This window comes from the organism of the source record quoted next, unplaced genomic scaffold (genome assembly GCF_019419815.1).
Source record: "Pyrus x bretschneideri cultivar Hongxiangsu unplaced genomic scaffold, Pyrus_bretschneideri_v1 Contig19, whole genome shotgun sequence".
In the NCBI taxonomy this organism is placed as follows: domain Eukaryota; kingdom Viridiplantae; phylum Streptophyta; class Magnoliopsida; order Rosales; family Rosaceae; genus Pyrus; species Pyrus x bretschneideri.
Window position 1 is genome coordinate 2954827 of NW_025999490.1, and position 12493 is coordinate 2967319.

General features: G+C 36.9%; 3 protein-coding genes and 1 long non-coding RNA gene across 6 annotated transcripts; 3 read left to right on the forward strand and 1 right to left on the reverse strand.

Annotated features, from left to right (window-relative positions):
- Positions 1 to 1629: 1629 nt before the first annotated feature.
- On the reverse strand, positions 1630 to 4364 carry LOC125476498. The gene is made up of 3 exons (XR_007257756.1): positions 3618 to 4364; positions 3371 to 3522; positions 1630 to 2426 (listed from the first exon to the last, which is right to left on the reverse strand). It is a non-coding gene; the product is annotated as an uncharacterized LOC125476498 (long non-coding RNA).
- A 449-nt stretch (positions 4365 to 4813) lies between these two features.
- On the forward strand, positions 4814 to 6097 carry LOC125476489. The gene is made up of 4 exons (XM_048582684.1): positions 4814 to 5116; positions 5222 to 5368; positions 5450 to 5527; positions 5617 to 6097. The coding sequence occupies exons 1-4, from the start codon at positions 4814 to 4816 to the stop codon at positions 5833 to 5835; spliced, it is 747 nt and encodes a 248-aa protein (XP_048438641.1). The 3' UTR covers positions 5836 to 6097.
- An 886-nt stretch (positions 6098 to 6983) lies between these two features.
- LOC103951276 (probable hexosyltransferase MUCI70) lies at positions 6984 to 10755 on the forward strand. 3 transcript variants are annotated; one of them, XM_048582554.1, is made up of 5 exons: positions 6984 to 7123; positions 7408 to 7691; positions 7792 to 7995; positions 8115 to 8675; positions 10072 to 10755. In XM_048582554.1, the coding sequence occupies exons 2-5, from the start codon at positions 7445 to 7447 to the stop codon at positions 10434 to 10436; spliced, it is 1377 nt and encodes a 458-aa protein (XP_048438511.1). In that variant the 5' UTR covers positions 6984 to 7123; positions 7408 to 7444; the 3' UTR covers positions 10437 to 10755. The 3 variants fall into 3 exon arrangements, with proteins under 3 accessions (XP_048438511.1, XP_048438510.1, XP_048438509.1); XM_048582553.1 differs by having other exon boundaries at positions 7018 to 7195; XM_048582552.1 differs by having other exon boundaries at positions 7018 to 7691.
- Positions 10756 to 10922: 167 nt separating this feature from the next.
- On the forward strand, positions 10923 to 11799 carry LOC125476408. Its single transcript, XM_048582555.1, has one exon. The coding sequence runs from the start codon at positions 11275 to 11277 to the stop codon at positions 11737 to 11739; it is 465 nt and encodes a 154-aa protein (XP_048438512.1). The 5' UTR covers positions 10923 to 11274; the 3' UTR covers positions 11740 to 11799.
- The last annotated feature ends 694 nt before the right edge of the window (positions 11800 to 12493 follow it).

Consider the following 12493-nt stretch of genomic DNA (forward strand, 5'->3'; position numbering starts at 1 on the left):
GGATAAAATTAATAGTACAAAACCAGTTGTTTGGTGCAGTTTCGTATTAAATAGCCGGCCGACTAATTATCCGGACTCACTTATTTTATCCGGTCTATACCTGCTAACTACTACACTCCAAATGGGAAGGATAATTAGTCGGCTTCTTCGTCTCTCTCTTCGTTCCTACTTCTTTTTCCTCCAACCCAAGGTCTTTCCTTCTACTCAACCAACCATGGCAGCAATCGGAGTGATTCCGGCAGTCATTTCAAAGCCAATTGCCGCCGACCCTAGTCTCCTATCTTTCTCTATTTTCCGTTCAGATCTTCGCGAGCAAAGACCATCCAGAATGTTTGGGGAGACTTCAAAGAGATTACCCAGTGCAGAGCAATCCTTATCTTTTTCCTTCCATATTCTCACCCTTCATCCATTTCATTTTTCTAATTTCAACAACAGAATAAAAACCAGAAGCCAAAAAGAAAGCAATGCCATGCCTGCGCAATTTTTTCTATTTATTTTAGTTCAAATTTTTTTGAAAGTTCAAAATCCTTGTTCAATTGCATAATACCCATTTTGAATTAGTGGGCAAGAGGGTAAGATTTGTATGGGAGGATGAGATTTGATGCGTAGTGAGGAAGATGGTGAAGAAGGGAAGTCCAGAGAAATCTGGGTTTTTTATTTTTTATTTTTATTTATTATTATTTTGTCTGTGCTATGATTAATTCTATTTGTTTCTGTTTTTCCTTAACTATTTTGCATTTTAACGTCAATTAATAAGTGAAAAATTATTATAGTTCAACGTACTATCAAATGTACAAATTAATCTGATATTACCGTAAATATCTAATTATTAATCAGTACTATCCAATACACATATTAATTAGTCAGACTGAAATAGTCACTGCAGTCTAACCTATCAAAGAAGTGCTCTCAATCAGTATCTCCTCCTTCCCACGTGCATATCATCAAATTAACCTTTAATATAACTAGATTATTACTTTGAATATCAAATGTTTGATGTTGTTAGGATATTATTTTTAGAAAGTAAATATGTTTACGAATATATAAATATGAGGTCCAATAAGTGACAAAGTTATCGCTTAGTTGACGTCAGCACGAACGTAGCTGACAAATTTGACCTCGAACTACTCGCACGTTGTTCATGTTAATTTGTATACACATGTGGAGTTTTTCATCCTAAATATATTTTGATGGTTTTTTAGAACTAATAAGTTAATCAATTTGTTTACTAAATAATAAATCAAATGCCGATGTGCGACAAAGTTGTTTAGTTGACGCAACATGGATGAGGCTGACAAAGCTGGCCTCTAACGACTCCCTGGTCATCCATATTAATTTGCACGCACATGTAAAGAGGTTTTACCGAGTCCAGTTGATGAAGCCGGTCACTGTTCAACGGTAACTTCAAAAAGATCATGTAAAACTGTGAGTTTTATTATGCACACACATATATTAATATTTTATTTATTGCATTTACAAGTAAAATTAATAGTCACAGTAAAAGGGAAAAATCTCTCTTCTAAATGTGGAGTAAAATAGTCGAGTAACAGCCTTCACATATTAAAAGTTTGTTTGAATGTGCTTCTAAAATGAATGAAAATGTTTTTGGAACCAATTCTTAGTAAAAATGCAAGTAAATTCTGAAAAAACACTTAAAGTGGTTCCTGGAATAAGCACATAATTGGTGCTTATTGCAGAAAACATTTTAATTGCTTTTAGAATAAAAAAAAACATTTTCTCTAAAAGAGCTATCAGTCATTTTAAAAGTACATCCAAATGAGCTCTAAACATGTTAAACATATGAAGTACACTTGAGTTGTTTAGGTGCCCAAAATCGTAGAGTAATCGATTTTCCAACAAATTTTGATTTAGTTTACCATAATTTGTGTGTTTTTATTGTTTCAGTTTTCTATTTTACATCATGGAATATTTCTTTGAAACTGACCGTGGGTTGGCTTATCGTTATGCTTCTTTTGTAATAGTCAATCAGGATATTCAACACGTCGATTCCCGCGGCAACATACGCTAGTTTCGAGTTTGACGAAGAGTGCTTGAACGTCATTTCAAGGAAATTCAAATCTTCAAATCAAACTCCAAATTGTAACGTTTCCCAGACAAAGCCGGATTTGATGCTCGCCACAAGTACAGGCGTTTCTAATCAATTGCTCTACCTACTTAGTGAATCTATGTGGCAACTTGATTTAGTAGGTTGGACTGCATCTTTTAAACTGTTGCAGTGGGACTGGACCCAACATAATTTCGTTGTAATGCACCGATAATGAAAAGCCCTAAAAATCAAACAATATACTTTGATTAGACCCGTATGAAGGCGATATTGGCATATCCTCGTTCTCAAAGAGAGCCGATGAATGTTTCCCAGCATTCCTTTGCTTCTTTATTATCATCAGACATAGTGTGTGTAATAGCTGCAAATTTTTTAGAGTGAAAATAGTGAGATTCTTTTATTTGTTTTTCTCTTCATTCATGCAGGTATAATAGCTTGCAAAACTGAAATTCAAGAACAAATAAGATCATCGGTAACTACAAAATAAAATGGGTAAATGAGGTGAGGTGAATAGTTAACCCTAGTTAAAGTAATGAGTGAATGAGGTTTTGTGTGACTTTGACGCATTCATTCTGTGTGGCAAAATTAACAAAAGTTGTCAATCTACGAATTCGATGTATTAAAGTATTAAATTGAGCGAAAACATACAAAGTTGTTGCCAGTGTGCACGTTCAATGCATTCAAGTATAAAATATAAAGAAATAGACAATTTCAATTTAGATACGTTTGAAACCGGCAAAAGAAATGTTTAAAAAAAATGAATAAGCGGAGTTAGTTGTTTGAGGGTAATCTATTCCTACCCCTCTTTTTGCTTGTCTCACCACTTACAAGTTTTTTTATGACAAGATTGCCCTTATGTGGATTACCTTAGAAGATAAAAACATTATTAAAATACATAGATAACAAAATAATTTGTTGATTCATTACCTGTACAGATGAACCCGACCATCCGATGGGGTAGCGTACTCTTTCTTCAGACAATCACATTTGTTCATACGATAACACGAAAGGTGAATATTGAAGAAGAAAAAAGTGTTTTTGGATGATATATTTTCATGTTGAGTTGGCTACATAATCGTCTGTAGTGTTAGTTCATGAAAAACTTGGGAACTTAACATCTTTACTACCATATTAAAGACTTTAAACCCCCTCGAGATCTCTTGAGCAGTACTCAAACCCGCTTTGAACGTGCTTGAGTCCTCTCGGGCGGTTAAAATTCAAAAATTATGCTTTGACAAGTAGTGGAGCAGTGAATTTCCTGGAGTTGGAGAAAGTTGTAGTGTTGGGGAAAGTTGTAGGGCAAACCTGGAAAATGCGAATTGGTACTAATCCCATCTATACATTGTATGCAGACTCCGAGTTTCCGAGTTTCACCATGGCATTAACAAGTATATATCTTGCAACTGTCTTTCTGCTTCATCACACTTTCCAGCTTTGATTAGCCCTGGTGCCCTAATCTTCAAGCAATGCACCAAATCAGCAGTGGAGTAAGTACAAACTTAATTAGCAGTATCTAAGTACACTAAATCAAGAATTGAAGATTTAAAATTACCAATACGTTTTTCATCAAAGCCTCGGGAGGCGTCCTAAGCTTCTCTATGACACTCTTCCGTTTTGATGAGGCTACGTACTCATTCATCATCAATAACAATGATTGTAACACGTCCTTTTCGCTCTTCAGGTACATCTCTTGCTTTCAGAAAGAATGACCTATACGATATATGTCCCTGGTAGCTGCAATGGCTCTAGGAATGGACTTATAGTTACAATTGATGATTCCAAGGACAGAGGCCAAAACCACAGATGCACCCCCCATGCCTCTCGCAATTTTTTCATTATCTCACATTCTCACTTATTGAAAGCTGTTGAGTGCTTATTAAGCGCACAAATCACAGGAAAGAAGGCCTGCCTCAGTGTGGCGCGGTGTGTAGGAAAATGAGAAGAAAGTGAGAGAGAAGAAGGGTTGAAAGAAGAATAAAGCATGGCCCCACCCATGGTGGACGGCACACGTAAAATTATAGAAGGTGAGACAGTGCAAAATCCATGAAACAATTTGTGCTTTTTGAGAATACTAAGCATGTTTTATTGGTCATAGTCTGAATGGCAGAGTTGAATATAAAGAGCATTTCAGGAGTGAAGTAAGGTATCACTTTGTTAGTTAATTAAGGCAAAGAAATCACCCTCGTGTCCTTTTGTAATACGGAATTTACTTTTTTGGCGAACTGGGACTGCCATGTGCACTCGAAAACCAAAATGCATTACACATTAATGAGGCGCAAGGAAGAATTTTGCAGAAGGAAACGGCAATATCAGTAGTCTAGAAGCTGGCATTACAGTCTCTCTAACCTTTATATACATATATATACATGTGTATGTGTGTGCCAGGGCCAGGCCATTTATACCTTTTCCTGTTTCCTTTTCTAATGAATAACTAGATACTTTGCTTTCCTTGGAAGATAAGAAATCACAATAAAACACTAATGGATTAGGTTCTTGCTTCTTATCTAGGAGAAGAATTAACTTCTCGGACAGCTTGAAAAGGCACCCAAAAACGCAAACAGTTTGTTCACCCACCTTGCAAGACTTAAATCAGAATTATTTGACATCTTTTCCGTAGTATCAATTATAGCCTTCCATGTCCACCTTTTCCAAATAGGTGCCAATCACATGGTATCATCCTTTTTACTTCTACGTTTCACAAATTTAGGGTAACATTAACGTAAACGAAAAATCCTCACTGGAAAAAACATGGTGAACTCTTCCAAACTTTCCAGAGCGAGAACTATGTATGGAGCAATGGCAATGGCAACTGCGGTCTTTGCCGGCATTTATGTTGCGCGGACTTACATATTTGGTGCTAGGAAAGAAGAGGCTCAAGGTCCTAGACTTACGAGGTCCATGTCCATCGCATTCCTCCATGGAGGGCAGCTGGCCTTGCAGAGATTGCTTGAATATCATGAAGCTCGAGCGGATAAATCAGCAGTGGAGATAGCTGAATGTGAGTTGAGGACTCACCTTGTGGAGCAACGCCCTGATTACAAGAAGCTGCAGGTTAGGTATCTCTATATAGAAATAGTCCTTAATGGCATGATGAATTTTCAAGTTTATTGATCGAACTGGTGTTTTCTCTTAATCTATTGTCCTTACGTACGAAAGTCGATTGTTGCGAAGCTTGAAATGAGTGGAAAAGAAGCCAAGGCAATTGAAATATTGAAGAAAGCAATAGCAAAGGCGCATAACGAAGGAAAAAACCATGAAGCATATGAAAATGAGATGCTACTGGTGGAAATGCTTATATACAAGGTTTGCACTTCGAAATTTACAACATTCCGAGAAAAACCATGAAGCATATATAAATCATATGATGATTGATGTGCCTTGTAGGGTGATTTTGAGGAGGCGCTAAGCCGTGAATGCTTGCAGCATGTAGAGATTTCAGATGCAAGGCGTCCGCTGTACAAGGTCGGAAAAACTTTCCCAAAATTATTTTATGGGCAACCATTCAACCCCATATAGTTTAACATGATTAAAATTGTGTTTAAAATTGACAGGCTATTATTTACATCATGTTAAAGCGCAACAAGGATGAAATTATAGAATGCTGGAAAGAGTTTAACGCTCTAAAAGAACTCCAAAGTTTGCCTAGTGACAATGAAAGCTTGGAAGAAAGCCAAATTCATAAACTCAGTACAAATTATGAGGAGTTCGAGAAGGTCGTCAACATGCTCAGAAATGACATAGAGGGGCAAGCAAGGAAGAACAAGAAATAAGAGATGAGCTTTTCACTAGTAAATTTCCCTTTGCTGTCAGAAAACAAAGGGAAAAATAGAAAGCAGTCACACTTACAATACAGTGCACGTGGAAGTGATAAGTAATCATTTTGTAATCTTTCTAAAGTTCATTACAAATTTCCAATTAACCAAGAATTACCTTTTATTTTTTAGTCAAGAAATCGGAATGGTGTTATAAGATAATGTTCTCTTACCAAATTTAATTTCGATAATATATTCATATAAAAATTAACTTACTCAATGACTTGCTAAGCTGTTTAAGAAAATAATGTTTCTGATGTATGTAAAGAAAAAATAGGCGTACTTGGATTCCTCAAGACGACAGTACCAGTGCCGTCGCAGTTTCATGGCAAAATGAGGCACAGTTGAACCAAGAATTTGGTAAGAAGCATGAACCACCGTCTACTAACTCCTTGCACCTTAGCAATGGTGATCGTCCACCACAAACTAATTCAAGTGTCCTGCATATCCATCAAATTTATAATGTGAAGCTTGTGGTTTAGGTCCTGGTCCTGCGAGACTGTAATCGGCAAAAGGACAATATCAATCGTGTTGTCGTTTCATCATATGGTAGTATGCGTTGTCGAATGAGGCATGGTGCACTAAAATAATTTACCTACTCCTTATCATATGTAAGTGTGAAAATTGGTTTTACAATATTCTAAGTATGCAAACTAAAATATAAATCAATTTACTTATATTTTGAATTCTCACTTAGATATCTTTTCCATACAAAGTTATTACAATATTCCATAGAGAATATCAACGAAATACGCAATAAAATTAGCTTAGGTGAAAGCGTAATCACTAGTTTTAATTAGAAAATTAAATTATGTCGGGGTTTAAATAAAGAAAATTGAATTTTAGGGGGTTAAAGTAATATTTTCATTAATTTTATTATTACTATTTATTTGTACCATAATTGTGTAGATGATATTTGAGGTGGACATTCACATCAATGTTTATTCAATTAAAAACATTTGAAGTGGACCACATTATTTAAATTTATTAAATTTATTATGGTTTGAGTAATTTATGAACTTTGTTATTAATAAAATGCTACGATTTTTTTAATAAAACAAAATGGAAGGTCATCGTCTTGAAAAGTACAGGTCCAAGAGAAATTCGATTCTAGATCAACCAATGAAGTTCCAACTGTTCTGATCAGAATGTTCTGGTGGAGAGTTTGTTTGGGTGAGGCTCAAATGGTGGAGAGTTTGTTTGGGTGAGGCTCAAATGGGGCTCAAATGGTGGAGAATTTGTTTGGGTGAGGCTCAAATGGTGGAGAATAATGCTGCATTCGTACATATGTTTTGACATTTTGTATTATAATAACAAGGTTCTAATTCACACACTTGCACTCCTATTTGTTTTATTAAGTTTTAATTTATTTGTATTTTTTTATATTTTTTTATCGATTCGTCATCTTTCAACATGCACACCTTCATTTGGATCTCTATATAGACACTTTAGAGTATATTTTTTTTAATATATGTGATTATCCACCTTAATTGCCACAAAAATCATTTTTAATTGATGTGATTATCAAAGGAATACAAATCAAGGCGAGCAAACTTAAGGGAATTTTATGGGGAAAGCAAGGTCCACTCCTCTACTCTTTCAATCAAAGTTGGTGTGTTTCTCTCTGCTCTACCTCTTCACCTCTCTGTTTCTAGCTCTCTACACCTCTCTCTCCCAAACCAAATGCCTCTTCAGATCTTCCCCCTTCGACCCAATTCAGGCCCCTCTCTTCTCCTACCCTTCCACCTACGGCGAGCACAAGTATGCAATCCCAACCCACCGCACCTCTTGCTCTTCTCCCGTCTATTTTTCAGGTAACACTCCCCTTTTTTAGCTCAATTTTTCTTCAATGTTTTTGCCTTTTGCTAATTTTGATTCTATATTCCACCAATTGGGTTTTGTTTTTGTGATCAGAATATTGGATGGTCTTGAAGGAGATCCAGAATTTGTGTAAGAATTCTTCGTGGTCACCGTCGGTTTTGAGGTATTTGCAGGGAAAGGCTGAGACATTTGCAGGAAATTTAAGTACCCAAGCGAGGATTCCCTATTTTGTTCATTACAATGAGAGCACTGAAATCCCTTGTGGATTCTTGAAGAAATTTCCGATTAGTGATTCTGGTTGGTTTGGCATCCAAGCAAAGTTCTATAAAGTCCATTTTTTTTTTTTCATTTAGCTACATTTGTCAATAAACATGTTTTTTTTTTTTTTTTTTTTTTTTTTGTTTAATGTAATTCAGATAGAACGGCTATGGAAAACTGTAAAGGAGTTGTAGTGGTCTCGGCGATCTTCAATGACCATGATAAAATCCGACAACCCCGAGGCCTTGGATCGGAGACCCTAGACAATGTATGCTTTTTTCTGTTCATAGATGATGTAACCCTAAAAGGACTTGACTACCATAGATTGATTCCGAGAAAATCCCAAAATTTTAAGATTGGCGCGTGGAGGGTTGTGAAAGTTTTGAGCAAGAAATTGTATGAGAATCCTGCAATGAACGGTGTGATTCCAAAATATTTAGTCCATAGGCTTTTCCCAAACTCGAAATTCAGCATTTGGATCGATGCGAAGCTGCAGCTAGTGGTCGATCCGTTGCTGTTGATTCATTCGCTTGTGGTGTCTGACAACGCAGACATGGCGATTTCGAAGCATCCTTACTATGTACATACTATGGAGGAGGCAATGGCGACGGCGAGGTGGCAGAAATGGAGTGATGTTGATGGATTGAAGAGGCAGATGGAGACTTATTGTGAGAATGGATTGCTTCCTTGGACCCCCAGCAAGCTGCCTTACCCCTCAGGTAACCAAAGCACTTGCACATAATTAGTGTATTTCAAATCATCTCATCTTTCAACGTTTTTAGTGTTTTGTTTTTGGTTGAAAGCTTCCACACATGATATCATTTTAATGATGTTGCTTTGTTTTACAATTGTACAAAAAGCTTTAGAAGCTAACTTGGCAAGTTGATGAATTTCTTAAGGGTAGTAACTTTCACGCTCTCAGTTTAGCTTGTAGCACTCTCATAAATGTATAAAATTATAGAATATTCAATTTTCAATGTTAGAAATTACATTGGGAATGCCAAAGTCGCTAACTTTTCCTAAATCGAATTTTACTAAATGGTCTTAGGAGACTAATTAAACTTTGAAGTACACTGCCCCTCGTGTTTCCTAAGATTATAAAATGCAACTATTAAGATACTGGTTTTGGTGTTTGAGAGTAAGCTTTTGGCTGAAGAGAATGTGAGAAGTTGAAGCCGTGGGATAGTAGATGTACATGTTCTACGGTTTTTAAGATTAAAAAATTTGACTACTTAGTGTATAAATACAACTGTCAAGGTTTTAAGATTATCAAGTTGAACTACTTGGTCTGCCCAAAAGAAGAAATGAAAAGATTAATGGGATGACTTGGTGTTTACATAGACTATGCATTGTACAAGTCACATTTGCATAAGGTTTAGACTCTAAGGGTGAGTTTACAAATACCCAAATTTCTTAATTGGATCTTCTAAAACCTATGCAAACAGCGCTAAGATGTTTCTTCTCTTTCACTCCTTGTTATAACTTATTTTCTCTTTGTAAAAACGAAAAATACGTTTTGAATATGTGGTCCAGAAATAGAAAGAAACTGTGTGATCCAGTGTGGTCCAAGCAAGCAACTTGCAGTCCATGGCAGGGTAGAAGAAAAATTTTGGTGTAACTGGAGGATGTATCCTCATCTCTCAGTCTCACTTGTCACGTAATGAATGAGATAGAAATATGAAAAGTGTAGCTTTGTATTACATTATTTCTTTGCATACAACGTCATGCAACGAATGAGACAGAAATACGAAAAATGTAACTTCATATTACATTATTTCTTTGCATACAACAGTATAATTTCACATATAACTTAAATATTAATTTGTGAGTTAGTGAGGCAGACATACAAACGAGAATTCACTAGTGTTCTTGCTTACTTTCTTTCCCTTGTGTTTACATAAATTTTGGAGGCTGTTCATGCCAATGTGATTAATCATCTCTTTCCTATTCTACAGTACAACAAAAACTTTCCTATCCCTTGTTCTATATCACTCTCGTCTCTCTCTCTATGACTCTTCATGTGACGAGAGAGGTAGATGTATCACTCTCGTCTCTCCCTTGTGTTTACTTTCCTGCAGTACGAGAACTAACAACTTAGTTATTGGTGTTTGGCAGACGTACCAGACAGTGCTCTAATCCTGAGGAAACATGGATTGAGGAGCAACCTATTCTCCTGCCTGTTGTTCAATGAGTTGGAAGCATTTAACCCTAGAGACCAATTGGCTTTTGCATACGTGAGAGACCTCATGAGCCCAAGGCTGAAGATCAACATGTTTGACGTCGAAGTGTTTGAGCAAATTGTTGTGGAATACAGGCACAACATCAAGCGTGAAGGTGGGGACAGCGGAAGCCAAATGGGGTCCAAAGCCCCCAAAACCAAAAAGACCAAAAGGGCAAGCCCTGATTTGTTGTATGTTAATGGCAGCTGCTGCAGCAAGTGCCAGAAGTATCTTTTGGAGATGTGGGGTGAGGAGAGTTGATTTTTGTCTCTAGGAAGTGAGTCTGCATGTTCCGCTGGGGAGGAGGGCAAAAGAGACAAAGTAAGGGAACAAGACAGAAAATAAAACAAAGCTGGACAAAAACATTGGAGGGTTTTGAGTTTGACTGATGAAAACCGCCAAACAATAACAGGTTTTCCAGGGCTTTTTGCTTTTTAAAATTTGATTATTCTTTTGGTGGGCGTTGACAGGACATGTAAAATTCTGGAGAAAGCATGCAGAGGAAAAACAATAGGTTGGATCATTGGAGAGGTTATGTAATGCTACCGAATGTATACAATAATGTGTTGCATGAGCAATATAACGTGAGATGTAAATACACGGGTTTATGATGACACAAAATTTTCTCTGAAAATATGTAAAGATCCATGAATCTGTTAAAAAAACGGGCACAAGCAAAAGTTTGGTAATTTTGGTTCCTCTTTTAGTGACACTTGCAGATGCACGTATATTGTTCGTGATATTTAAATTTAGTACCTTCTTAAACAAACTAAAATTAGTAGACCTTAAGTGTCATTAAAGTTATGGGCATTACCTCAAAACAAATTACGTATCAAATTACCATAATGCAGTACTCACAAGACGCAAAAAAATATTTCATTTTTGTTTTGCATGAAATCGCTTATATATTTCTATAGTTTCGCCCAAAAAAAAAATTAAAAAAAATCGCGTATATATAAGAAAAATTAAAGAAAAAAAACTAAATCCAAAAGTACAACCACCCTCCATCCCATGCATGCAAATTCTCATTAGCCAGAAAAATCAATCCATCTGAATTTCCATTCTCTCTCTCTCTCTCTCTCTCTCTCCAAATACACAAATGTCAGCCCAACAAATCGCCGGCCACAGAGAGGGCGCCGAGATCTACCACGGCGAAGCCCTATGCAGGCAGAAGTTCCACGAGCTGCTCGACAAAATGTGCCTGCCACGTGGCCTCCTCCCCTTGGACGACGTCGTCGAGTTCGGCTACAACTCCACCTCCGGCTTCGTCTGGCTCAAGCAGAAGAAGAGAAAAGAGCACCGCTTCCGCGCCATTTCCAAAACGGTGTCGTACGACACGGAGGTGATGGGGTTCCTAGAGGAGCACCGGATGCGGCGGCTCTCCGGGGTCAAAAGCAAAGAGCTTCTGATTTGGGTCTCAATTTCGGACATCTACGTGGACCCTAATTCGGATCTGAATAAGATCACGTTCGCTAACGGCTCCGGAATCTCCAGGTCGTTCCCCGTCACGGCGTTTGGGCTTGAAGGAGAAGAGAAAAACGGTGACGGTGATGGGAGAAAATGAAAGCTTAACTGAAGCTTTTACGAGATTGAATAAATCCTGTTTATTATAGTTATCATTTCATTCGTGCAGGGCCAATTAGGATAATCACAACTTGATAATCAAAATTAAATTACGTTTCTCTCACATGTTTTGTTTTGTATTAGTTGATTACATGGCTTTGTGTTAGGATGTTTGATGAGAGATTCTTTGTGCAAGATGTCATGCCGACGCCTTCTGCAATTTTAAAGGCCTCCATTTATCTCAACTTTCAATTTTAGGTATAGAACGGTTATTTAAAGCTTTAATTTTAGGTTTTAGAATTATAGTCGAGAGCAGAAACCTGAAGTTTCATCTCTTTAAACGTCAACAGATGATTAGAAGTGAGGTTTTCTCAATGCGCCCCATCTTTGAGAAATATTGAATGTTCTTCAGAACGTCGGATTGGTTCTTTGATGTAAGGAGATGTTAACACATCAACAAAATCATCTTGCACTCATCAAAGTGAACTTTCTCGTATGGGTTGAAAATCGAAATTATTGCTCAAATAGAAAATAGCTTTTGGAGAAACATGCAGAATGTAGTAGCTGTTGTTGCTAATTTTTAGTTTGACCCCCTCTAATCTAAATATGTTTATGAATTTCGTGGAGTAACATTAACACCAACTGCAGGACACGGTTAATTAGGCTGAAGTGGTACTTATGAGGTTTGATTTTAGCATCTAATGCACAATTGCTAATTGCTGGCTAGGTGCAACGTTCATTAAAAGAAATATCCA